A 27,055-nucleotide genomic window follows, 5' to 3' on the forward strand; every position below is an offset into this window, starting at 1 on the left:
GCCTGGATTTGAATCCATGACCTCTGACTCCCAAGCCCGGGCTCTTTCCACTGAGCCACACTGCTTCTCTAACGAATACCATTAAAAACAAAGGAAACACGTCCACCAACTCTATTGTACTGTACTCTCCCAAGCGCTTAATACAGTGCTCTGCACACACACAGGAAGCACTTAATAAATGCAACTGACTGAATGAATGAATGAACAGGAAGAGGTTAAAGGGCTTGAAAGGAGAGGCCTTAGGGCTCTTCCATTCAGGGGCTTCTGTTTCTAAGACCCTCACTCCCGAGGACTCCCACATCACCATCAACATCTCTGGCTCCTCCCTTCCAAGGAAGGCCTCCCACCCTATCCGACCCCCAAATCTCCCTCATTCCACCCCACCCCTCCCTGAGGGGAAGTGGGCCCCAGGATCTGTATCCCCCTTGGGGAAACTCAGCCACCTGCCCACCCCATCCCTGAGATCCATGAATGAGATAGTAATAATAATAATAATGGCATTTATTAAGCGCATACTATGTGCAAAGCACTGTTCTAAGCGCTGGGGAGGTTACAAGGTGATCAGGTTGCCCCACGGCGGGGGGGGGGGCTCACAGTCTTCATCCCCATTTTACAGATGAGGGAACTGAGGCACAGAGAAGTGAAGTGACTTGCCCAAAGTCACACAGTTGACAGTTGGCGGAGCCTGGATTTGAACCCATGACCACTGACTCCAAAGCCCGGGCTCTTTCCACTGAGCCACGCTGCTTCTCAGCGTGGGGAGGAGGTGGGGGCAGGGGGCTGATGGGGGATGAGGGGGAGCTGGGAAGGCAGGCACGGCCCACGGGGAGAGGGGCGAGTGACTTTATTAGAGTAGGTGAGGCCCAGGACCGAATCCTTGAGCGGGCAACCATCTTCCCCGGTGGGCTGCTCTCCCCACCGAACCTAGGGTACTTGTCCCCCAGCATCTGGCTTTTCTCTTGACCACCAGTCCCCTCAAAGAGGTTCCACATGCTCCCCAAAGCTGGGACCCTCCCCCTGAGTTCTGAGTGTGCTGGCAACCCCTCACTGCCCAGCAATGACGGCATATAGGCTGGGCTCGGGAGGAGGGGCCGGGGTGCCCGCCGCCCTTGTCCTGAGGGTGTGTGGGTTCAGCTGGGCGTAGGTCACATCCTGGGGGTCTTCAGCCTCGGGATCCGGCGGGTCTGAGGTCTGGAAGGGTGTAATGGTTAGCACTCTGGACTCTGAATCCAGCCCTCCGAGTTCAAATCCCCTCCCCACTGTTGGGTAGGGACTGTCTCTATATGTTGCCAATTTGTACTTCCCAAGCACGTAGTACAGTGCTCTGCACACAGTAAGCGCTCAATAAATACGATTGATGATGAAGAGGCCTTCCTGACCGAGCCCCACTTTCCTCTTCTCCCACTCTCTTCTGCGTCATCCTGACTTGCTCCCTTTATTCATCCCCCCTCCCAGCCCCGCAGCACATAGGTACCTATCTGTCATTTATTGATTTCTATTAATGTCTGTCTCCCCCTCTAGACTGCAAGCTCCTTGTGGGCAGGGAATGTGTGTGTTTATTGTTATATTGTCCTCTCCCAAGTGTTTAGTACAGTCATTATCATCATCATCATCAATCTTATTTATTGAGCGCTTACTGTGTGCAGAGCACTGTACTAAGCGCTTGGGAAGTACAAATTGGCAACATATAGAGACAGTCCCTACCCAGTGGGCTCACAGTCTAAAAGGGGGAGACAAAACCAAACATACTAACAAAATAAAATAAATAGAATAGATATGTACAAGTAAAATAAATAAATAAATAGAGTAATAAATATGTACAGACATATATACATTTATACAGGTGCTGTGGGGAAGGGAAGGAGGTAAGATGGGGGGGATGGAGAGGGGGACGAGGGGGAGAGGAAGGAAGGGGCTCAGTCTGGGAAGGCCTCCTGGAGGAGGTGAGCTCTCAGTAGGGCCTTGAAGGGAGGAAGAGAGCTAGCTTGGCGGATGGGCAGAGGGAGGGCATTCCAGGCCCGGGGGATGACGTGGGCCGGGGGTCGATGGCGGGACAGGCGAGAACGAGGTACAGTGAGGAGATTAGCGGCAGAGCAGCAGAGGGTACGGGCTGGGCTGGACAAGGAGAGAAGGGAGGTGAGGTAGGAGGGGGCGAGGTGATGGACAGCCTTGAAGCCCAGGGTGAGGAATTTCTGCCTAATGCACAGATTGATTGGTAGCCACTGGAGATTTTCTTAGTAAGCTCTCAATATGATTGACTGACTGACTGAAAGACCTTAGTGAGCCCACGGTGAGGAGGCTAGAAGCGCTTCCTGGAGGAGAGGATTGCCGGTGGGGGGGGCGGTCCCCAGGAGCTGGGGCGAGGCAGGGGAGGGTAAGTGAAGCCAACTCACCGGCCTTTCCTGCCTTTCCTGGGCACCCACAGTGGATACTGTAGATGGAACAGGTCAAAGGTCAGTCAACCCAGAGGTCCCTCAGTCAGGCCCAGGCCTGCCCGCTCCCAGTTTCCACCCTCACAACCTCCAAATTTCCCAGCCTCCACCTTCCTCCCCTTCCAGCCTCCAGCTTCCCACCCTCAAGCTTCCCAGCCTCCACTCTCCCACCTTCCCAACCTTCCAGCCTCCACCCTCCACACCTCCAACTTCTCAACCTCCCAGCCTTCCAACCTCCAACCCTCCCACCCTCGCAGCCTCCACACTCCAAACCTCCACCTTCCCAACCTCTCAGCCTCCACTCTCCCACCCTCCAACCTCCCAACCGTCCAAGTTCTACTCAACCAGCCTCCAGCCTCCCAACCTCCCAGCTTCCACTCTCCCGGCCATCAGCTTCCCCAAATTCCAGCCTCCACCCAATGAGTCTCCAGCCTCCCAACCTCCCAGCCAGGCTCCTCTCCACACCCAATCCCCGTCACTCACTCCCGGTCTCCTCCATGGGTTTCCTGGCATCCCTGGAGCGTCGAGAGCTGAGGCAGAGACAGCTGAGGCCGGGGTTCAGGAGAGCATACAGAAATGAGAAGGAGAGAGGCACAGCCTCCTCCTCTGCCTCCCCCACTGGGATCTGGAGCTGCTGGGGGTCTCCGGGGGTGGCTGGGGAACGTGTGAGGTGGGTGGGGGCAGGAGGAAGAGTTAAGGAAAGGAGCAGAAGAGCTGGGAGAATCCAGGGAATTTCCCTACCTCCTCAGGTCCTCTGCCTGGGCTGCCCCTGCTGCCGGAAGGGAGAGACTATTGGCTCCTAAAGAGAAGCAGAAAGGATCAATCTATCTCTCTTCCTCAATCCCTGCCTTTCCTGACCCTCCCCGCCTCTCCCCCCACAACTCACCAGTCCTCCCCATTCTCCCCCACTGGCCTTCCCTGTACCCCCGACTCCCCTCACTTCTCCGGCCCTCCCCGGTCTCCCCCACTAGCCCTCCCTGATCCCCCCGATGCTTTTCAGCCCTCCCTGGCCCTTCCTTTTCCCCCCCACTGGCCTTCCTTGGTCCTCCCAGACTCTCCCCGGCCTTCCCTGACTCTTTGGCCCTCCCCTGTCTCCTCCACTGGCCCTCCCATCTCAGTCCAGCCCGGCCAGTTGGTTTGACCTTCCCTGTCCCTGAACTCACTGGACTGTTTATGTCGGTAGCAGAGGAAGGCTGTGAGGAGGAGGAGGAAGGCTAGGAGGAGGAAGAAGGCACTGCTCAGGGCTGTGAAGAGGAGGTTCCTGTTCCCTGGGTCTGAGGGAAGGAGGTTAGATGGGTCAACAAGCCGTTCTATCAGCGCCCTGCCCCTCCCCTGCTTTCTGGCCACCCCTAATGATGATCTCTTTCTTCCCCTTCTTTTCCCTCCCAACCCCATGACCCAGGCTACTGCTTCCCCTTTACCCTGTCCAACTCCATAATAACAATCATTGCGGAATTTATTACGCACTGACTCGGTGCACTGCACTGTGCTAAGCACTGGTACAGACACAATATAAGCAGTTCAGACACAGTCCCCAGCCCACATGGGACTCACCGCCCAAGGGGTGGAGAGATTTTCTGTCCACTTGGAAACAGGCTGAGGGACTGTGGGGGTAAGCTCTGCCAATTGTATGCTGTGTGACCTTGGGCAAGTCACTTAACCTCTCTGTCCTCAGTTTCCTCAACTGTCAAATGGGGATTCAATACCCGTTCTCGCCTCCTACTTCAGACTGTGAGCCCCATTTGGGACAGGGATTGGGTCTGACCTAATTGGCGGCACATCTCTTCCAAGAAGCCTTCCCTGACTAAGCCCTCCTTTCCTCTCCTCCCTCTCCCTTCTGTGCTGCCCTGACTCGCTCCCTTTATTTATCCCTCCTCCCAGCCCCATGGCACTTATGTCCATAGCTGTCATTTATTTACTTATATTCATGTCTTTCTCCTCCTCTACACTGTAAGCTCATTGTGGGCAGGAATGTCTGCTATATTGTTGCACTATACTCTCCCAAGCGCTTAGTATAGTGCTCTGCACGCAGTAAGTGCTCAACAAATTAACTGACTCATTGTGGGCAGGAATGTCTGCTATATTGTTACATTGTACTCTCCCAAGCGCTTAGTATAGTGCTCTGCACTCAGTAGGCGCTCAATAAATTGACTGACTCACTAAGGGGGAATGGTGGGAAGGAAAGGCAGAGAAGACTCCAGTGCATGTATGTGTGTTTGTGTATGAGAGAGGGAGAGAGCTCATCTTTTTTTCTCTTGTTCTCATTCATTCATTCATTGATTCAGTTGTACTTACTGAGCGCTTACTGTGTGCTGAGCACTGTACTAATAATGATGGCATTTTGTTAAGCGCTTACTATGTGCAGAGCACTGTTCTAAGCGCTGGGGGGGATACAAGGTGATCAGGTTGCCCCTCGTGGGGCTCACAATCAATCCCCATTTTACAGATGAGGTAACTGAGGCTCAGAGAAGTTAAGTGACTTGCCCAAGGTCACACAGCCGTCATGTGGTGGAGTCGGGATTCGAACCCATGACCTCTGACTCCAAAGCCCGTGCTCTTTTCACTGAGCCACGCTGAAGCGCTTGGGCAAGTACAATATAACAATAAACGGACACATTCCCTGCTCACATCAAACTTACAGTCTAGAGAGGGAGCTTGTGTGACCTTGGGCAAGTCATATCACTTCTCTGGGCCTCAGTGACCTCATCTGTAAAATGGGAATTGAGGCTGTGAGTCCCACGTGGGACAGGGACCGTGCCCAACTCGATTTGCTTGTATCCACTCCAACATGTAGTACAGTGCCTGGCACAAAGTAAGGGCTTAACGAATACCATTATTATTATTAGCATTATTAGTTACTGAGTGCTTATTGTGTACAGAGCACTGTACTATGCTCTTGGGAGATTACAGTATAACACTAAAGGGTCACATTTCCTGCCCACAACGAGCTTAGAGACCAGAGCTCTGCCTCCCCACCTTTATTTCATGTGCTGGCAAGGATGGAGGGAGCCAACTCTGACCTCACAGCTCTCCAGATCAGATCCGGCTCCCCGGGGGAGTAGGTGAGTCTGGGCCGGGGGGCGGTCACCGGGAGGGTAAAGTGTGTCAGGGTCACCCGGGAGGTGCGAAGGGGGACGGGAGTGGGGAGGGTTGTCCCTGGGGCATCTCCCCCTCACCTGCCACCACCAGTTGCAGCCAGTCGCTGGGCTCGGCCGGGATGAGGCCGTCGGAGTCCATGTGGTAGCGGCAGCTGTAACGTCCGGCGTGGGCGGCGGTCACTTTGGCGATGGGGAATTGGACCCCATCCGGGCCGGGATACTGGATCTGCAGGGGTCCGGCTTCTCCCTCCCGGAACAGGGCCAAGCCGACGGCCCGCAGCGGCCCCCAGCACCTCAGGGTCACGTTCCCCTCCAAGGCCAACTCGGGGCCCGGCCAGGCCGTCAGGGTCGGTTTGGGGAGAGACTCTGGAACCCAGCCCCGGGCCCGAGTCACTGACCGCCACGTGGACCCTCCCACTCCCTCCGCGGTTCTGTGTTCTATCGTACTCTCCCAAGCGCTCAGTACAGTGCTTTACACGCAGTAAGCGCTCAACAAACAGGACCGACTGAAGGAATGAATGGACTGCCGACTGACAGCAGAGGAGAAGGAGCTTCACTTCTCTGGGCCTCAATCCCCATTTTACAGATGAGGCAGATGAGACTGTGAGCCCCCCGTGGGACAACCTGATCACCTTGTAACCTCCCCAGCCGTTAGAACAGTGCTTTGCACATAGTAGGCGCTTAATAAATGCCATCATCATCATCATATAGCTCTAATTCTATTTGTTCTGATGATTTTGACACCCGTCTCCCTGTTTCGTTTTGTTGTCTGTCTCCCCCTTCTAGACTGTGAGCCCGTTGTTGGGTAGGGACCGGCTCTATAGGTTACCAACTTGTACTTCCCAAGCGCTTAGTACAGTGCTCTGCACACAGTAAGCGCTCAATAAATACGATTGAATGAATGAATGAATCAATGGGCGAGGGCCGGGGATGTACAGAAATGCGGATATTTAAGAGGTGAGAGGGGATTAGGGTCCAAACCTCAGGCTTAGATTTTGGTCATTCTTGCGGAGAGATGGAGAAGGGGTGGGAGAGGTGGGGGACTGGAGATGAAACAGCGGGGCCTGGTGTCTACAGCCCAGGGCCCGAGAGTCAGAAGGACCTGGGTTCTAATGCCGGTGTCACCACTTGGCTGCTGTGTGTCCTTGGGCAAGTCACTTCCCGTCTCTCTGCCTCAGTCCCCTCAGCGGTAAAATGGGGGTGAAGACTGTGGACCTCGTGTGGGACGTGGATTATATCCAATCTAATTAGCTTGTATCTACCTCAGCACTTAGTACAGTGCCCGGCACACAGTAAGTGCTTAATGAATACCACCACTAAAAAATACCATTAAAACAAAATAAAACAGGAATCCTGCAGATCCTTATCCCCCCAGTGGTCTCCCCTCCAGGGCAGCTCCCCGGCCCCCCACCCCAATTCACCATTCCATCCCCTCCCTCAATCCCTTTCCCCCTCTCACCCATCACCCAGATCTCCAGGGCCTCGCTGATCTGTGAGAGCTCCGAGGAAGTCACGTAGTAAGCGCAGCTGTAGTTTCCGGTCTCGTTACCTTTCCCGGTAGAGAGTTTGAAGAGAACCCAGTTCTGGTTCCACCGTGATGGCTTCTGCTGCTGAAGGGGCTCCAGGGTTCTGGCTTTGAGCAGGGCGAATGGGACCCCCTGGAGTGGCCCCTGGCACCGGAGGGTGACGGTCCTGCCCGGAGCCACCACGGGACTGGGCAGGGCTGAGAGGGACGGCTTGAGGTGGGATCCTGGGAGAGACCGAGACCCTGGAGTTACCTGGAGTTTAAGGCCCTACTGAGAGCTCACCTCCTCCAGGAGGCCTTCCCAGACTGAGCCCCTTCCTTCCTCTCCCCCTCGTCCCCCTCTCCATCCCCCCATCTTACCTCCTTCCCTTCCCCACAGCACCTGTATAAATGTCTGTACGTATTTATTACTCTATTTATTTATTTTACTTGTACATATCTATTCTATTTATTTTATTTTATTAGTCTGTTTGGTTTTGTTCTCTGTCTCCCCCTTTTAGACTGTGAGCCCACTGTTGGGTAGGGACTATCTCTATATGTTGCCAACTTGTACTTCCCAAGCGCTTAGTCCAGTGCTCCGCACACAGTAAGCGCTCAATAAATACGATTGATTGATTGATTGATTTGTACATATTTATTCTATTTATTTAATTTTGTTAATATGTTTTTTTTGTTCTCTGTCTCCCCCTTTTAGACTGTGAGCCCACTGTTGGGTAGGGACTGTCTCTATATGTTGCCAACCTGTACTTCCCAAGCGCTTAGTACAGTGCTCTGCACACAGTAAGCGCTCAATAAATACGATTGATTGATTGATTGATTTGTACATATTTATTCTATTTATTTAATTTTGTTGATATGTTTTGTTTTGTTCTCTGTCTCCCCCTTCCAGACTGTGAGCCCACTGTTGGGTAGGGACCGTCTCTATATGTTGCCAACTTGTACTTCCCAAGCGCTTAGTCCAGTGCTCCACACACAGTAAGTGCTCAATAAATACGATTGATTGATTGATTGATTGATTTGTACATATTTATTCTATTTATTTAATTTTGTTAATATGTTTTGTTTTGTTCTCTGTCTCCCCCTTCTAGACTGTGAGCCCACTGTTGGGTAGGGACCGTCTCTATATGTTGCCAACTTGTACTTCCCAGCGCTTAGTACAGTGCTCTGCACACAGTAAGCGCTCAATAAATACGATTGATTGATTGATTGATTGGGGAGGTGGCTCCTCCTCAAACCCCGGGCCCCTGGGTTTCCGCAAGGGGACAGGGAGAGGCAGCCGAGGAGCAGGCCCCATTCCCTGTCCTGGGGGATTAGCCGGCCTGTGACCCCTGCTTTCCTTCCCTTAATAATAATAATGATGGTATTTGTTAAGTGCTTACTATGTGCCAAGCACTGTTCTAAATGCCGGGGAAGATAAAAGTAATCAGGTTGGACGTAGTCCCTGTCTCACATGCGGTTCACACTCTTAATCTCCATTTTAAAGATGAGGGAACTGAGGCACAGAAATGTAAAGTGACTTGTCCAAGGTCACACAGCAGACAAGTGGTGAAGGGATTAGAACCCATATCCTGTGACTCCCAAGCCCACACTCTTGCCACTAGGCCTTGCTGCTTCAAGGGGTCCTTGAAGGGACCCCCACGCCCATATTGCAGCTGAGAGATCTCATGATCTTGTCTTCCCCGCCCACCCCCGGAGTCTCTCCTATTCCCCAAGGTTCCTCTCTGAGGGTTCCCCAGCTCCGGGGAGATTATAATTATATATTATTATTATTATTATGGCATTTGCTAGGAGCTTACTATGTGCCAGGCACCGTTCAAAGCACTGGGGTAGATACAAGTGCTTAGAACTGTGCTTTGCACATAGTAAGCGCTTAATAAATGCCATCATTAATTCCAAGGTAATGGATTGGACACAGTCCTTGTCCCACACAGGGCTCACAGTCTTAATCCCTATTTTACAGATGAGGGAACTGAGGCACAGAGAAGTTAAGTAATTTATTTCACTTGTCCATATCTATTCTATTTATTTTATTTTGTTAATATGTTTGGTTTTGTTCTCTGTCTCCCCCTTCTAGACTGTGAGCCCACTGTTGGGTAGGGACCATGTCTATATGTTGCCAACTTGTACTTCCCAAGCGCTTTAGTCCAGTGCTCTGCACACAGTAAGCGCTCAGTCAATACGATTGATTGATTGATTGATTAATAAATGCCATCATTAATTCCAAGGTAATGGATTGGACACAGTCCCTGTCCCACACAGGGCTCACAGTCTTAATCCCTATTTTACAGATGAGGGAACTGAGGCACAGAGAAGTTGAGTGATTTGACCAAAGGCACGCTGCAGGCAAGTAGCAGAGCCGGGACTTTTAGACTGTGAGCCCACTGTTGGGTAGGGACTGTCTCTATATGTTGCCAACTTGTACTTCCCAAGCGCTTAGTACAGTGCTCTGCACACAGTAAGCGCTCAATAAATACGATCGATGATGATGATGACTAGGACTCATGACTTTCTGACTCTCGGGCCCGTGCTCTATTAATTAATTAATAATGGCATTCGTTAAGCGCTTACTATGTGCAAAGCACTGTTCTAAGCGCTGGGGAGGGGAAACAAGGTAATGAGGTTGTCCCATGTGGGGCTCACAGTCTTCACCCCCCATTTTACAGAGGAGGGAACTGAGGCTCAGAGAAGTGAAGTGACATGACAGCAGACACGTGGCAGAGCCGGGATTCGAACCTATGATCTCTGACTCCAAAGCCCGGGCTCTTTCCACTGAGTCACACTGCTAGCTGGGGTTAGAGGGGCCCTCTCGTCCTCACCTATCAGCACGAGGTGCAGGACATCACTGGGCGTGGACCAGGTGTTCGGAGCCATTGGATGGAAGCAGACACAGCGGTAGCCGTGGGGTTCCCAGGCGCCCGCGGCCGGGAGCAGGAAGTCGGCCCGGTCCCCCGCCGGAGCCTGGCGCTGGAGGAGGTCCCACGTCCGAGCCCGGAGCAGGGAGAAAGTCAGGCCGCCCACCTGCCCCTGGCACTGGAGCGTCACGTTCATCCCAGGACTCAACAGGCGGCCGGGCCGGGCCTGGAAGGAGGGCTTGGCGTAGAATCCTGGAGGAGAACGAGACCCCCACGCAGATCTGAAGGGGAGATGCCCACTCCCCCGACCCTCCGTCACGCCCAACAGGCCCTGCAGCGCAAAGAGCACGGGCTTCGGAGTCAGAGGTCATGGGTTCAAATTGAAGTGACAAGTCACTTCATCATCATCATCATCATCACCATCAATCGTATTTATTGAGCGCTTACTCTGTGCGGAGCACTGTACTAAGCGCTTGGGAAGTACAAATTGGCAACACATAGAGACAGTCCCTACCCAACAGTGGGCTCACAGTCTAAAAGGGGGAGACGGAGAACAAAACCAAACATACCAACAAAACAAAATAAATAGAATAGATATGTACAAGAAAAATAAATAAATAAATAAATCACTTCTCTGGGCCTCGGTTCCCTCCTCCGTAAAATGGGGATTAAGACTGGGAGCCCCCCATGGGACAACCTCATCACCTTGTATCCCCCCAGCACTTAGAACACCATCGTTATTATTATTATTATGGCATTTATAAAAATGGCATTTATTAAATGCTTACTATGTGCAAAGCACTGTTCTAAGCGCTGGGGAGGTTACAAGGTGATCAGGTTGTCCCACAGGGGGCTCACAGTCTTCATCCCCATTTGACAGATGAGGGAACCGAGGCACAGAGAAGTGAAGTGGCTTGCCCAAAATCACACAGCTGACAATTGGCTGGGCTGGGATCTGGATTATTACACAATCCAGCTCCCACACGGGGCTCACAGTCTTCATCCCCATTTTACAGATGAGGGACTGAGGCCCAGGGAAGGGAAGTGGCTTGCTCAAGGTCAACCGGCAGACGAGTGGGATTAGAACCTAGGTCCTTCTGGTTCCCAGGTCATGTTGCTTCCCCACTCAGGCTGACGCTGTCACTTGGGAGTTTGGCTAGAGTCTGGCTCTCCCCTGGGACAACTTACAAACCCCTCCCAGGCAGAGACAAGATAATAATAACACTAGTAACTGTGGTATTTGTTAAGCGCTAACTATTTTACTTGTACCTATCTATTCTATTTATTTTATTTTGTTAGCATGTTTGGTTTTGTTCTCTGTCTCCCCCTTTTAGACTGTGAGCCCACTGTTGGGCAGGGACTGTCTCTACATGTTGCCAATTTGTACTTCCCAAGCGCTTAGTACAGTGCTCTGCGCACAGTAAGCGCTCAATAAATACGATTGATGATGATGATGATGATGTGCCAGGCACTGTATTAAGGCCCTGCTGAGAGCTCACCTCCTCCAGGAGGCCTTCCCAGACTGAGCCCCTTCCCTCCTCTCCCCCTCGTCCCCTCTCCATCCCCCCATCTTACCTCCTTCCCTTCCCCACAGCACCTGTGTATATGTATATATGGTTGTACATATTTATTACTCTATTTATTTATTTATTTATTTTACTTGTACATTTCTATCCTATTTATTTTATTTTGTTGGTATGTTTGGTTCTGTTCTCTGTCTCCCCCTTTTAGACTGTGAGCCCACTGTTGGGTAGGGACTGTCTCTATGTGTTGCCAATTTGTACTTCCCAAGCGCTTAATACAGTGCTCTGCACATAGTAAGCGCCCAATAAATACGATTGATTGATTGATTAAGCACTGGGGTAGATATAAGCAAATCAGGTTGGACACTGTCCCTGTCCCACAGGGGTCTCACAATCTCAATCCCCATTTTACAGGTGAAGTAACTGAGGCCCAGGGAAGTGAAGTGACTTGCCCGAGGTCACACAGCAGACGGGTAGCGGAGCCGGGATTAGAACCCATGACCTTCTGACCCTCAGGCCCGGGGTCTTCCACTGTTCCGTGCTGCTTCTCTGCTGCTTCAGGATAAGCGGATCCGAGAGTCCAGGGCAGTCCCCTGCTTCAGGCCCCCCCGGCTGGAGCCAGCCCTGGTCACGGCTGCGGGCCCGGGCCCACCTTGAGACCTTGACTCTCAGCCCTCTCAGGCTCAAATCCTCCCCTCCAGCCTCTTGTCAGTCAGCCAACTGTATGGACTGAGCGCTTACTGTGTGCAGAGCATTACACTAAGCATTTGGGAGAGTAATAATAATAATAATAATAATAATGATGGCATTTATTAAGCCCTGACTGTGTGCAAAGCACTGGGAAGGTTACAAGGTGACCAGGTTGTCCTATGGGGGGCTCACAGTCTTCATCCCCATTTTACAGATGAGGTAGAGAAGCGGCGTGGCTCAGTGGAAAGAGCCCGGGTCATGGGTTCGAATCCCGGCTCCGCCACGTGTCTGCTGTGTGACCTTGGGCAAGTCACTTAACTTCTCGGAGCCTCAGTTCCCTCATCTGTAAAATGGGGATGATGACTGTGAGCCCCACACGGGACAACCTGATCACCTTGTATCCCCCCCAGCGCTTAGAACAGTGCTTTGCACATAGTAAGCGCTTAACAAATGCCACCATTTTTTTTTCATCCCCATTTTACAGATGAGGTAACTGAGGCCCAGAGAACAAAATCACACAGCTGACAACTGGCGGAGCCGGGATTTCAACCCATGACCTCTGACTCCAAAGCCCGGGCTCTTTCCACTGAGCCACGCTGCTTCACACTATATACTATAGTACACTATAACAATAAATAGACACATTCCCGGACCACAGTCTAGACTGGAAGCCTGTTGCGGCTCCATCCCCTTCACAGACTCTTTACACTGCCGTGCCTCCTCCGCCTGGGAAATGCCTGTCAAGCTCAGATTGCGGGCCCAACCTTCCTCGGTTTGTTGGGTTTTTTTTGATGGCATTTATTAAGCACTATGTGCAAAGCACTGTTCTAAGTCCTGGGGAGGTTACAAGGTGATCAGGTTGTCCCACAGGAGGGCTCACAGTCTTCATCCCCATTTTACAGATGAAGTAACTGAGGCCCAGAGAACAATGTCACACAGCTGACAACTGGCCGGGATTTGAACTCATGACCTCTGACTCCAAAGCCCGGGCTCTTTCCACTGAGCCACGCTGCTTCACACTAGACACTATAGTACACTATAACGATAAATAGACACATTCCCAGACCACAGTCTAGACTGGAAGCCTGTTGCGGCTCCGTCCCCTTCACAGACTCTTTACACTGCGGTGCCTCCTCCGCCCGGGGAAACCCCTGTCAAGCTCATATTGCGGGCCCAACCTTCCTCGGTTTGTTTTTTTTGTTTTTTGATGGGATTTATTCAGCACTTACTATGTGCAAAGCACTGTTCTAAGCCCTGGGGAGGTTACAAGGTGATCAGGTTGCCCCACAGGGGGGCTCACAGTCTTCATCCCCATTTTACAGATGAGGGAACTGAGGCACAGAGAAGTGAAGTGGCTTGCCCAAAGTCATCCAGCTGACAATTGGGGGAGCCGGGATTTGAACCCAGGACCTCTGACTCCAAAGCCACGGTTCTTTTCCACTGAGCCATGCTGCTTCTCATGGCTGAACCCCACAGCCGTCCCTCAGGGAGCCTCCCGACACCCGGAGCGTCGTGGCCCCGGACACAGGCCTCTCCCTCAGCGTCAAGCAGGGGCCAGGAAATAAGGTCACACTGCGGCATCGCCTCCTCACCTGTCACCACCAGCTCCAGGGAATTGCTAGGATAGGATCGCCTGTAACTCATCCCTGCGTAGTAAATGCAGCTGAAGTTCCCAGCATCGCTGGCTCTCACAGAGGAGAGGGAGAAGTAGAGGATGTTTCCGGACTGATGTCGGGTCCAGCGCTCTAAGGGTTCCCAGTTTTCACCCTTACGCAACGCATACTCCATGTCCCCGTATGGGGCCCAACAAGAGAGGGTCACGGTCTGCCCTAGGGCCACCACACGTTCAGGATGGGCTGAGAGAGTGGGTTGAGGGAAATATTCTAGAAGAAAGTAAGATTTCGGAGTTAAAGGGAATGTGTCTGTTTCTTGTACTCTCCCAAGCACTTAGTACCGTCCTCTGCACACAGTAAGCGCTCAATAAATACAATTGAATGAATGACTGGATGAATCCCCCTGCCTCCGTTCCTTAATCTACCAATCAGAACTGACAGTCCAGGGGTTGGGCTGTGGGTTTGCGGCATCCCCCCTCCCCTGTCTCCAACAGTCCCAGAGGGTCGCTGGGCTCTGACTGGTTTTTGCAGTGGCAGCAGGGAATCCCTTCAGTGAAGTCCACCCGACTCCTACCCCCTCTCCCGCCCCTGCCCTCCTCCCCATTCAGTCACAGCCTCTCGGGAACCCTCAGTTCATTCATTCAATCGTATTTATTGAGCACTTACTCTGTGCAGAACACTGCACTAAGCTCTTAGGGGTGTTAATATGTTTTGTTTTGTTGTCTGTCTCCCCCTTCTAGACAGTGAGCCCGCTGTTGGGTAGGGACCGTCTCTATAGGTTGCCAACTTGGACTTCCCAAGCACTTAGTACAGTGCTCTGCACACAGTAAGTACTCAATAAATACGATTGAATGAATGAACGAATAGACAACAGACACATCCCCTGCCCACAGCGCGCTTTAGTTCCTTGTCCAGCACTGTTTCTCCCCTCTAATTGTCCATTTTCCAAAATTCAAAGGTCCCATCTCGGGTGCCCAAAGAGGCTGACGGCACCAGAGTCAGGACAATCCCTGCAGGGACCACCCAGCTGGGCAGAGCTGGGCGGGATACTGGAGAGGGGAGGTGCCCGGTGGGGGGATGGGACTCAGACTCTGGAGTTACAGGGCCCCCCAACACCCTGCTGTCCCCCCCCAGATCTTGCCCTTGAGCCCCCCGGCTCCCTCCTTGGTTATGGTGGGGGCACAGAGAAGGGATGAGGGGGCAAAGGTCAGGAGAAAAGGAGGACTGGACTCACCATTCTGTGCCATGATCCTCTGGCCCAGACAGAGCCCTGGAAGAGAGAGGCCCCTGTTACACAGAGCTCCCTCTACCTGAACTCTCCCCACCATCCCACCCCTGCCCAGCTCTGCCCCCACTGCCCCCAGAGCCAGGCACTGACCCCTCATTGCCAACGGGAACAGTGGCTACTGGCCCCATCTCCCACAGACCCCATGGTCATTGGCCCCTGACGCCGCCCACAAAACCACCCACGACACTATCACCCATATCACCACGGCCCACCCTACTACCCACTGTATTGCCCCCAGAACTGCTTCTGACGCTGTCCACAACACTACCCACGATACTGCCCACAATTCTCACAGGGCAACCGCCCATGACGCTGTTCCTGACACCGCCGCCATGACACTGTTCCTGCCCCTTTCCCTGCTCCTACCTGTACCCCTTCCCCATCCCCTGCCACCGCCTCTGCCCTGTCCCTGTTCCCGTCCTTGCCCCTCTTCCTGCCCCTGACTATGCCCCCGTATCTGCCCCTGTCCCTCACTCTACCCCCACTCAGCTCCCACGCCTCCAGTCCTCCCAGCCTTCTTCCAGCTTCCCAACTCCTATCCTAATTCCTCCCCATCCACCTCTTCCCTTTCACACACACTCCAGCCACACCGCCCTCCTGGACCCCACTGACTGGGGAAGAGCTGGACAGCAGGACATCTGAGTTCATCGCCGGGTTCAGCCCCCAACCTCTGTGGGGCTTCAGAGACTGCTCGCCCCGGCCACAGCCTCTATTATCTCTGCTCCACCTCAACCCCGTCTCCCATCAACACACATCCAACTCCTCCCCGCCAACCCCTTCTTCTCCCCCAACCCCACCCCCAAACCCCACCAGCTCCAGGCCTCACCCAGCCAGAGCACAGCTGGGAGCGTAAGGGACATGGCGACCCCTCAGCCCTGTCCCGAGTTGTCCGGCCTGTGTGGTCAGTGGGAAGGGATGGGGCTAGGAAATCCCCCAGGGTGTGGCCAACACCAGCCTCTTCTGCAGCTTCCTCCCTCTTCCCCGCTCACCCCATTACCCCCGAGCTCTTGACTTCCTGGACGTTGTAATTCCCCCAAATGGGGAACTTCTCCTCAGCTTGCTGCCTCAGTAAGCAATCTTTAGGGAGGCTCCACGGGGAGAGGGCAGGCCCTCCCCGCCGGGTCCCTTCCTCTCTCACCCTGACTCGGGCCCCCCCAGGTATGAGTTTTTGTCCTAAGATGAAACAGAAAGGGAGTTGGGCAGGGAGATAGTAGGTAGTGGGAAAAATAGAACTCTGCCAAGGAATTTTAGAAAATCAGGCCAAAGATCTCATGGAAATCAGGAGGCGGGAAAAGGCCATTCAGGTGGGTGGGCTAAAAAAAGTCTGGCTGTGGGGTTAAGAATGGAGAATTTTCCCTCCGGGCCCTCTTTCCCTCTGAGCCTGGGAGCGGGTTTGCTGTTGCAAGGAGGGGCTAGAGAGGTTTCTGAGCCCAGGGAACTGGAATAATAATAATAATGACACTTATTAAAGCGCTTACTATGTGCAAAGCACTGTTCTAAGCACAGGGGAGGTTACAAGGTGATCAGGTAGTCCCACGGGGCGCTCACAGTCTTAGTCCCCATTTTACAGATGAGATCACTGAGGCACAGAGAAGTCAAGTGACTTGCCCAAAGTCACACAGCTGACAATTGGCGGAGCCGGGATTTGAACCCATGACCTCTGACTCCAAAGCCCGTGCTCTTTTCCACTGAGCCAGGCTGCTTCTCTGTCAGTTATTTACATATCTGTCGTTTATTTATTTGGTAGGGACCGTCTCTATAAGTTGCCAACTTGTACTTCCCAAGCGCTTAGTACAGTGCTCTGCACACAGTAAGCGCTCAATAAATACGATTGACTGATTGATTGATTATTTATTTATATTAATGTGTGTCTCCCCCGCTCTAGATTGTACATTCGTTGTGGGCAAGGAATGTGTCTCCCAAGTGCTTAGTCCAGCGTGTATAGCTTAGCACTGAACTAAGCTATACACACAGTAAGCGCTCAATCAATCATCATCATCAATCGTATTTATTTATTCAATATGACTGAATGAATAAAAAGGGTTGCAAGAAGTCAGACTGCAGGGAAAAGACATAAGAACTCTCCTTACCTGTCTCTGTCCTCTCTCTCTTCCACTCTGGGCCTGGGGGCTGGTGGGAGTGGGTGGGTTAACTGCAGGGAAGGGCTGGGGATGTCTCAGCCCAGGGAATTTGAGAGGCAGAGCTGGGGCTAAAGGTGGGTCAGGGAGCAGGGGTGGGACCTCTGTAGATTAGGCCGTGGCAGTGCATTTTTTTTTACATATTTAATTGTATTTATTAAGCACTTATTATGTGTCCAGCACTGTTTCAAACCATTTGGGTAGACACAAGTTTATCAGTCCCTGATCCGGGTCCTGGCTGTCCACCCCAACACGTACACCCAGGAAACTTCCTTATTTTCTCGTTGCTACAATCCCACCCCCACCTCTCTGCCCCCTCCGGCCTGGGCACCCGGGCACCCAGGCGGGCTGCCCCCAGCCCCCTCGTTGGATAAACCTGCCAAATCCGGCCTGGTCCCCAGGGCTGGCATCTCCCCTCCTTCAATGTCCTACTGAAGGCACAACTCTTCCAAGAGGCCTTCCCTGACTAAACCCCGGTTTCCTCTTTCCCACTCCCTTCTGTGTCCGCCCTGACTTGCTCCCTTTATTCATCACCCCCGTCCCAGCCCCACAGCAGTTATGTTTATATCTGTAATCTATTTATTTATATTAACGTCTGTCTCCCCCTGAAGACCGTAAGCTCATATGGGCAGAGATTGTGCCTTGTTATATCGTTCTATTGTACTCTCCCAAGCGCTTGGTACAGTTCTGCACAAAGTGCTTAATAAATACGACTGACCGGCTGACCGACTGACTGAGGGAGAACGCTAGGAGTGGCGGGAACATAAAAGGAGGACCACACGTTCCTGTCCTTCCTCAGGCCCCCGTGGACATGTTCCTGCTCCCCATCACCTTTGGAGGGGCCTGCTCCCCGGCTCAGGACCGACCTATCACCCACGAGCTGGGGACGCCCAAGGGTCATCTTGCTCTTCTCCCACCCTTCCGCCACACACCGTGGGGTGGTCCGGTCATTTCTCCCCGTCCTTTGCCCCGAACTCCAGCAGTGTGGAGTTCTGGCTGTTTAGGCTTTTCCCCTTCAGCCCATCTCCTCCCCCAGCTATGACCCAGACCCCAGATTTGATCAGGCCAACGTCCAGTGTGGGGGGGCCCTAGAAGCCACTGGCTCCCATACCCTCCCCGCTCGTTGCCCCGGAGGAATAGGATGAGACGGGAATGTCACCTGCCCCCCTCCCCTGGGACCTCCCACCCTTCTCCCAAAAGCGTCCCTCATCAGTCTCCCCCACCCCCACCCCGGATCCTTCCCGCCTTCCCCACAGCCAGAAATGAGCTCAGTCAGATGCGATGGTTTCATTTCCCGAGATTTAACATCAAAATCCCATGCGCGAAGTGCGAGCGGGGGTTGACGGACCAGAAGGCCAGGATCCCTGGGGCCGACGTATCAGCCACGGAAAGCTCTCGACCCCAGATAAATAATCCAGGAGGAAAGTGGGAGGTGAGAGGCCCAGACTGACCTCACCCTGTTAGCCCATCTGCGCTCCAGGAGAGTCTGGGGACCCTCAATCCCCCACCCCGCCCAAATCCAGGAGCTGGAAATCTTATTTCCAAGGGGAAGGGAAGGGGGCGGTCTGGATGAAATAGGGGTGGGGTACCCCAGGGAGAGGAGATATTTCTCCTAGGGAGAGGGGGATTTGGACGAAAGACTCGCGGAGAAGAAGGAGGAAGAAGAAGAAGGGGCAGTTTCTGGGGGACGCTGCCCCGGGACCATGGGTGGGGAAGAGTTAGGTGTCCCCATCCCCCCGCTGAAGGCACGGGGCCTTCCAGGGCCGGGGGGGGCAGGGCGAGGAGCAGGAAGCAGCCGCCCCCCAGGAGCAGCACAGTCCCGGCTGCCAGGGCACAGGCCACAGACCACGAGTACTCATACTCCAGGGCCGGCGCCGCGGTGGGGGTCGCCCCCTCCAGCAGTCCCCTAACTGCGTGCCGGAACACTTCCAGGCTCACGAGCAGCAGCACACCTGAGGAGCAGAGACGGGAGGGGAGGGGATGAGCCGGGGGCCTAGATCTCGCCCTCCCTGCCAGCCCTCCGCCTCATATCCCGAGAGCCGTGATCCCCCGGGCCCGTAAATCCCAGCATGCAAAGGTCCTCGGAAATGTCAAAGCCCAACATGCGAAGGTCTCTGGGGACCACAAGTCCCAGCATGCGATTGTCCCGTGGCTCCTCTGTGCCCAGCCCTCCCCTCTTCTGGCCTGAGACCCTCAGCGGGGTCACCCCGGCACCCTGGATGGGGAGAGGGCTGGGCTGCAGACTCCTCAGGGAGAGGACGGGCGGAAGGGTTGTCTCACCGGCAAGACTGAAGCAGACGGCCGCGGGTTTGAGGAGGAACTCGTCCCCCTTGCTGAGCACCATGATGACACAGAGGCAGCCCAATGTCATCACCCCCAGCCCCAGCACTGCCAGCACTGCCGCTGCCAGGTTCAGCTCTGGGAGGGGCAGCGGGTCAGGGTTTGGGCAAGTCCCCCAGGGACTCCCCCAAGTGCGGATCGACCCTCACAGAGACCACTTAAACCGTCTCTCCCGAGACGCACTTTTCCCCCACCCCTGACCCCTGGACCAACGCCCCCCCATCTCCCGCCTCAACCCCCACAGTTTCTGTGCGCAGACTCACGGATGCCCCCCTCCCCGGGCTCCCATCTCCTCTGGAAGGACAGAGAAGGGGACAAGGTCGGGGAAACCTAGCCTGAGACTCCAAGAACCTCCGGGCCTAGAGGAAGGGTTGACTAAGTCTCCAGCGGAGGTAGTCAGTGAAGATGAAGACAGATCCACAGAAGCAAGGCACAGGGCCCCTCAGCTTCCAGACCCCTGCTCACCTTTCTTGGTTGTCCTCTGGAAGATGTGAGCATTCTCCCCAGTGGTGAAGAACTTGAAATAGGAGCAGTTGGCTTCTGTGGACAGGGAGAGAGAGAGGAAGGTAGAGATGGAGACTGTAAAAGCCCTCTAGACTGTAAGTTCCTTACCAACCAACTCTGTTCAATTGGACTCTCCCAAGAGCTTAGTCCAGTGCTCTGCGCACAGTAGGCTTTCAATAAATACGATTGATTGATTGATTGATTGATGGAGGGATGTGAGCCCTAGCCCCCTCTCCCAGGGGATAAAGGAGACAAGGAAGCCTCATGAATTTCTGCATTCTCGAGGATTCTTCCCCTCTCCGCCCCAGCTTCTCCTCCTCCTCACAACCCCGCCTCCGGGGGTGAATCCACAGCTGGGATGAGAGACAGAGAAAGAGAGAGAGAGAGAGACTGGCAAAAAGCCAGACAGGAAGAGGAGAGGAGGAGAGAGATGGGGAAAGGCAGCGGGACCGACCTCAGAGAGAGGCACGGCGACAGAGACGCGGAGGTAGACACCGAAGCCGAGGGAAACTGCCACTGAAACCGGAGGCAGAGGCCGACTGCCAATCTCCCAACCCCAAAAGACTCCTCCTTGGGTCATCCCACTTCTCCCCGGGTCTCTGCACCAGGGAGACGCTCCCAAGTCCAGCCGGAATGACGAAGGAGGGGGTGTCTCAACTCCCCTGAGAGATTTCCAGGGAAGGAGAGACCCCAGACTTCCTCACTCTCCTCCCTGCCCACATCTGCTCTCCACCCCCTTTCAGGAAGTTCTTTCCGAAGTCTAATTTCCCTCCCTTCCACTGCATTGTCAGCCAAGCCTCCCTAGGACTTGCAGCCTGTTCATTCCAGGCAGGTGTAGAGACAAAGAGAGTGAGTCAGAGGGAGACAGAGGGGGACAGAGACAAAGGCAAATAAATTGAGACAGAGCCATCGACACAGCTCCAGATGGACAGAGAGGCATTTGGGGATAGAGGCGGAAGCAGAGAGAGACAGATAGTGGGAGAGAGGAAAGGGGGTAGACAGGCGGAGAGAGTAGTGGAGCAGAAGGAGGGGGCAGATGGGGGCTGGGGAGGGATCTCCCGTACCTGTATATATATTTATATATATATTTACCTGTATATATGTATATGTTTGTACATATTTATTTCTCTATTTATTTATTTTACTTGTACATATCTATTCTACTTATTTTATTTTCTTGGTATGTTTGGTTTTTCTCTCTGTCTCCCCCTTTTAGACTGTGAGCCCACTATTGGGTAGGGACCGTCTCTATATGTTGCCAACTTGTACTTCCCAAGCACTTAGTACAGTGCTCTGCACACAGTAAGCGCTCAATAAATACGATTGATGATGATGATGATGATCTGTGGGGCAGTGGGCTCCTCTTGGTTGAGGGGGATTGGAGGTCTGAGGGGGGAAGAACTGGCTAAGGGGGAGGTGTCGGAGGGTGAGGTGATTATGAGGCCCATGAAGCCTCCTTGGATTAAGGGAGGGGGTGAAAGAGAGATCTGGGTCCCTGGGAGGAAAGTTCCTGGGGGTGTGGGGGTGTCGGACTTTAGGGCAGGTGGTCTCATCTCCAAGTAGCCATTTGGGTGGAAAAGGAGAGGGTAAGGCTTGGGGAGCAGAGTGGAGATGGGGAGGGTCAAGGGAAGTATCAGCTCAGAGGGGTTTGGGGGCGGTCCGAGGGGCTTGAGGAATTCTCCCCATCAAGGAGGAGCCTGGAGAAGTTGGGGGGTGGGAGGCTTATGGAAGGACGCGGGTTAGGTCTATATGGGAAGGGTTGAAGGGTACAGAGAGTACTGCTTTGTGGGAATGACATACTATACTACTACTACTATGTGGGTTCGTGAGGTGCTATGGGGGAGAGGGGAAAGGCTGCAGGATAATTAGGGAGGAGCAGCATGGCTCGATGGAAAGAGCCCGGACTTGGGAGTCAGAGGTCGTGGGTTCTAATCCCGGCTCCGCCACTTGTTAGGTGGGTGACTTTGGGCAAGTCGCTTCGCACTTCCCCTCAGTTCCTTCATCCGTAAAATGGGGATTACGATTGAGAGCCCCACGTGGGACATCCTGATGACTTTGTATCCCCCCTGGTGCTTAAAACAGTGCTTGGCACATAGTAAGTGCTTAACAAATACCATCATTATTACAGGGAGCTTCAGAGATGAGTGGAGGGTTTCTACTGAGGTTTGGAGAGGAGGCTGGGGGGTGGGTAGGAGGCGAGTCTGAGGATGCCAAGCAAGAGGGCTGGTGGTCAGCGGTGGATGAAGCCCCAGAGTGGGGTCATAGGACAACAGGGGGAGGGGCTTACAGAAAGGGCCCGGATCAGCGTAGCTTAGTGGAAAGAACCCGGGCTTTGGAGTCAGAGGTCGTGGGTTCAAATCCCCGCTCCACCAACTGTCAGCTGTGTGACTCTGGGCAAGTCACTTAACTTCTCTAGGCCTCAGTTCCCTCATCTGTGAAATGGGGATTAAAACTGTGAGCCCCCGTGGGACAACCTGATCACCGTGTAACCTCCCCAGCGCTTAGAACAGTACTTTGCACATAGTAAGCGCTTAACAAATACCATCATTATTCAGCGCTTAAAACAGTGCTTTGCACAGAGTAAGAGCTTAATAAATGCCATTATTATTATTATTATTATCGGTGAGGGCCAGGGCCTGGATTTGAGATCGGGTTTTCTCAGGGGCAATCTGGAAGGGAGGAGAAGTGCTTCCACATAGAACAGTGAACATAGAACAGTGCTCTGTACAGAGTAAGTGCTATATAAATGCCATCATCATTATTATTATTATTATCATCAGTGAGGGCCGGGGCCTGGGTTTGAGATCAGGGTTTCTCAGGGGCAATCTGGAAGGGAAGAGAAGTGCTTCCACATAGAACAGTGGACATAGAACAGTGCTTTGCACATTGTAAGCGCTAAATAAATGCCATCATCATTATTATTATTATTATCAGTGAGGGCCGGGGCCTGGGTTTGAGGTCGGGGTTTCTCAGGGGCAATCTGGAGGGGATGAGAAGTGCTTCCACATAGAACAGTGCTTTGCACATAGTAAGTGCTAAATAAATGCCATCATCATTATTATTATCATTATTATCAGCGAGGGCCGGGGCCTGAGTTTGGGATGGGGGTTTCTCAGGGGTAATCTGGAAGGGAAGAGAAGTGCTTCCACATAGAACAGTGCTTTGCACACAGTAAGCGCTAAGTAAATGCCGCCATCATCATCATCATCATTATTATTATTATTATCAGCGAGGGCCGGGGCCTGAGTTTGGGATGGGGGTTTCTCAGGGGCAGTCTGGAAGGGAAGAGAAGTGCTTCCAGATAGAACAGTGCTTTGCACACAGTAAGCGCTAAGTAAATGCCATCATCATCATCATTATTATTATTATTATTATTATCAACGAGGGCCGGGGCCTGAGTTTGGGATTGGGGTTTCTCAGGGGCAATCTGGAAGGGAATAGAAGTGCTTCCATATAGAACAGTGAACATAGAACAGTGCTTTGCACATTATAAGTGCTTCTAGACTGTGAGCACACTGTTAGGTAGGGACCCTCTCTGTGTGTTGCCAACTTGTACTTCCCAAGTGCTTTAGTACAGTGCTCTGCACACAGTAATCAATCATTTGATTGATTGATTGATTGATTAATTAATAAACGCCATCATTATTATTATTATTATTCGTATTGTCAGCGAGGGCCGGGGCCTGGGTTTGAGACTGGGGTTTCTCAGGGGCAATCTGGAAGGGAAGAGAAGTGCTTCCATATAGAACAGTGAACATAGAACAGTGCTTTGCAAATTGTAAGAACTTCTAGACTGTGAGCCCACTGTTGGGTAGGGACCGCCTCTATGTGTTGCCAACTTGTACTTCCCAAGCGCTTAGTACAGTGCTCTGCACACAGTAAGCGCTCAATAAATACGATTGATTGATTGATTGATTAATAAATGCCATCATCATCATTATTATTATTATCAGTGAGGGCCAGGGCCTGGGTTTGAGACCGGTGTTTCTCAGGGGCAATCTGGAAGGGAAGAGAAGTGCTTCCAGATAGAACAGTGCTTTGTACATTGTAAGCGCCAAATAAATGCCATCATCATTCTTATCATTATTATCAGCGAGGGCCGGGGCCTGAGTTTGGGATGGGGGTTTCTCAGGGGCAATCTGGAAGGGAAGAGAAGTGCTTCCACATAGAACAGTGAGCATAGAACAGTGCTTTGCACACTGTAAGCACTAAATAACTGCCCTCATCATTATTATTATCATTATTATCAGCGAGGGCCGGGGCCTGGGTTTGAGACCGGGGTTTCTCAGGGGCAACCTGGAAGGGAAGAGAAGGGCTTCCAGATAGAACGGTGCTTTGCACAGAGTAAGCGCTTAATAAATGCTATTATTATTATTATTATTATTATTATTATTATTAGCGAGGGCCGGGGCCTGGGTTTGAGATCGGGGTTTCTCAGAGGCAATCTGGAAGGGAAGAGAAGGGCTTCCACATAGAACAGTGAGTATAGAACAGTGCTTTGCACACTGTAAGCGCTAAATAACTGCCATCATCATTATTATCAGCGAGGGCCGGGGCCTGGGTTTGAGACCCGGGTTTCTCAGGGGCAATCTGGAAGGGAAGAGAAGGGCTTCCAGATAGAACACTGCTTTGCATGTTGTAAGCGCTTCTAGACTGTGAGCCCACTGTTGGGTAGGGACCGTCTCTGTGTGTTGCCAACTTGTACTTCCCAAGCACTTAGTACAGTGCTCTGCATGCAGTAAGCGCTCAATAAATATGATTGATTGATTAATTAATACATGCTATCATCATTATTATTATTATTATCAGCGAGGGCCGGGGCCTGAGTTTGGGATGAGGGTTTCTCAGGGGCAATCTGGAAGGGAAGAGAAGTGCTTCCAGATAGAACGGTGCCTTGCACATTGTAAGTGCTAAATAACTGCCATCATCGTTATTATTAGCATTATTATCAGCGAGGGCCGGGGCCTGAGTTTAGGATGGGGGTTTCTCAGGGGCAATCTGGAAGGGAAGACAAGTGCTTCCACATAGAACAGTGCTTTGCACACTGTAAGCGCTAAATAACTGCCATCATCATTATTATTATCATTATTATCAGCGAGGGCCGGGGCCTGGGTTTGAGACTGGGGTTTCTCAGGGGCAATCTGGAAGGGAAGAGAATCAATCAATCAATCAATCAATTGTATTTATTGAGCGCTTACTGTGTGCAGAGCACTGTACTAAGTGCTTGGGAAGTACAAGTTGGCAACATATAGAGACAGTCCCAACCCAACAGTGGGCTCACAGTCTAGAAGGGGGAGACAGAGAACAAAACCAAACACGTTAACAAAATAAAATAAATAGAATAGGTATGTACAAGTAAAATAAACAAATAGAGTAATACATATGTACAAACATATATACATATATACAGGTGAATGTGAATAAATAAATTACAGTTATGTAAGAAGCTGGGAGGGTGGGGTAACGCATCTGTGATGGGGGCCTTTTAGACTGTGAGCCCACTGTTGGGTAGGGACTGTCTCTATATGTTGCCAATTTGTACTTCCCAAGCGCTTAGTCCAGTGCTCTGCACATAGTAAGCGCTCAATAAATACGATTGATGAGGATATAAAGTCCCTACCCAACAGTGGGCTCACAGTCTAAAAGGGGGAGAAGTGCTTCCAATCAATCAATCAATCAATCGTATTTATTGAGCGCTTACTATGTGCAGAGCACTGCACTAAGCGCTTGGGAGGTACAAGTTGGCAACATATAGAGACAGTCCCTACCCAACAGTGGGCTCACAGTCTAAAAGGGGGAGAAGTGCTTCCAATCAATCAATCAATCAATCGTATTTATTGAGTGCTTACTATGTGCAGAGCACTGTACTAAGCGCTTGGGAAGCACAAATTGGCAACATCTAGAGACAGTCCCTACCCAACAGTGGGCTCACAGTCTAAAAGGGGGAGATGTGCTTCCAATCAATCAATCAGTTGTATTTATTGAGCGCTTACTATGTGCAGAGCACTGCACTAAGTGCTTGGGAGGTACAAGTTGGCAACATATAGAGCCAGTCCCTACCCAACAGTGGGCTCACAGTCTAAAAGGGGGAGAAGTGCTTCCAATCAATCAATCAATCAATCAATCGTATATATTGAGCGCTTACTATGTGCAGAGCACTGTACTAAGCGCTTGGGAAGCACAAATTGGCAACATCTAGAGCCAGTCCCTACCCAACAGTGGGCTCCCAGTCTAAAAGGGGGAGAAGTGCTTCCAGATAGTCTTTTAGACTGTGAGCCCGCTGTTGGGTAGGGACTGTCTCTATGTGTTGCCAATTTGTACCTCCCAAGCGCTTAGTCCAGTGCTCTGCACATAGTAAGTCATCAATAAATACGATCGATTGATTGATTCCAGATAGAACAGTGCTTTGCACATTGTAAGCGCTGAATGGATGCCATGATTATTGTTACTACAAGGGAGGCGGGGGTCCAGGGGTGGCGGGGCGGTGTCCAGGCGGGGGACGGGGGGCTTGGTGGGGGGATGGGGGTGGGGGGGTCTCACCTCCAGGCAGCTGGGCAGGGCCGCAGGTGGGCCGGCCGGGGGGCACGTCCTGCAGCCACAGCCGCTTGGCACAGACCTTCCAGAGCCCGAGGTGCGCGGCCTGGCAGACGGAGCTGCCGTTGGGCCGGGGGGGGCTCAGCTCCACCCAGAACTCGGTGCCCACGGCCAGCACGGCCAGGGTGGTCCCCACGGCCGCCAGCAGCAGGGCCAGCTGGAGCGGGCCCCGGCGGGCCGGGCCCAGGCCCGGGCCCCGCTTCCACCGCGCCCCCCGGAGCCCCCCACCGCTGCCCCGCCGCCGCCGCCGCCGCCTCTCCTCCTCCTGAAGGAAGAAGTTGGACCACATCATCGCGCCGGGCCCGTCGGGGGGCAACGGGAGGGAGGACGGGGGAGCCCGGAGGATGGGGCCACGGAGGCCTAGGAGGCTCCGGGGGGCCCACAAGGGGGTCCCTGGGGGGGGGGGGAGGACCGGCCGCCCCCCCTGACCCGGGTGACCTCCACCCACCCCTCGCCCT

At 52.7% G+C, this 27,055-nt stretch overlaps 2 protein-coding genes across 2 annotated transcripts; both read right to left on the reverse strand.

Annotated features, from left to right (window-relative positions):
- Positions 1–781: 781 nt before the first annotated feature.
- On the reverse strand, positions 782–15,918 carry LOC119933448 (immunoglobulin superfamily member 1-like). The gene is made up of 11 exons (XM_038752979.1): positions 15,848–15,918; positions 14,968–15,003; positions 13,713–14,003; positions 9,872–10,159; positions 6,990–7,280; positions 5,609–5,896; positions 3,596–3,706; positions 3,174–3,231; positions 2,916–2,977; positions 2,394–2,431; positions 782–1,191 (listed from the first exon to the last, which is right to left on the reverse strand). The coding sequence occupies exons 1-11, from the start codon at positions 15,879–15,881 to the stop codon at positions 1,045–1,047; spliced, it is 1,644 nt and encodes a 547-aa protein (XP_038608907.1). The 5' UTR covers positions 15,882–15,918; the 3' UTR covers positions 782–1,044.
- Positions 15,919–18,797: 2,879 nt separating this feature from the next.
- CACNG6 (calcium voltage-gated channel auxiliary subunit gamma 6) lies at positions 18,798–26,889 on the reverse strand. Its single transcript, XM_038753121.1, is given in 5 exon segments — positions 18,798–18,931; positions 18,933–19,111; positions 19,440–19,577; positions 19,965–20,039; positions 26,544–26,889. Coding segments are annotated over 5 exon segments (792 nt in total). The 3' UTR covers positions 18,798–18,877.
- Between the last annotated feature and the right edge of the window lie 166 nt (positions 26,890–27,055).

The sequence above is a fragment of the Tachyglossus aculeatus genome, chromosome 10 (genome assembly GCF_015852505.1).
Source record: "Tachyglossus aculeatus isolate mTacAcu1 chromosome 10, mTacAcu1.pri, whole genome shotgun sequence".
Classification (NCBI taxonomy): domain Eukaryota; kingdom Metazoa; phylum Chordata; class Mammalia; order Monotremata; family Tachyglossidae; genus Tachyglossus; species Tachyglossus aculeatus.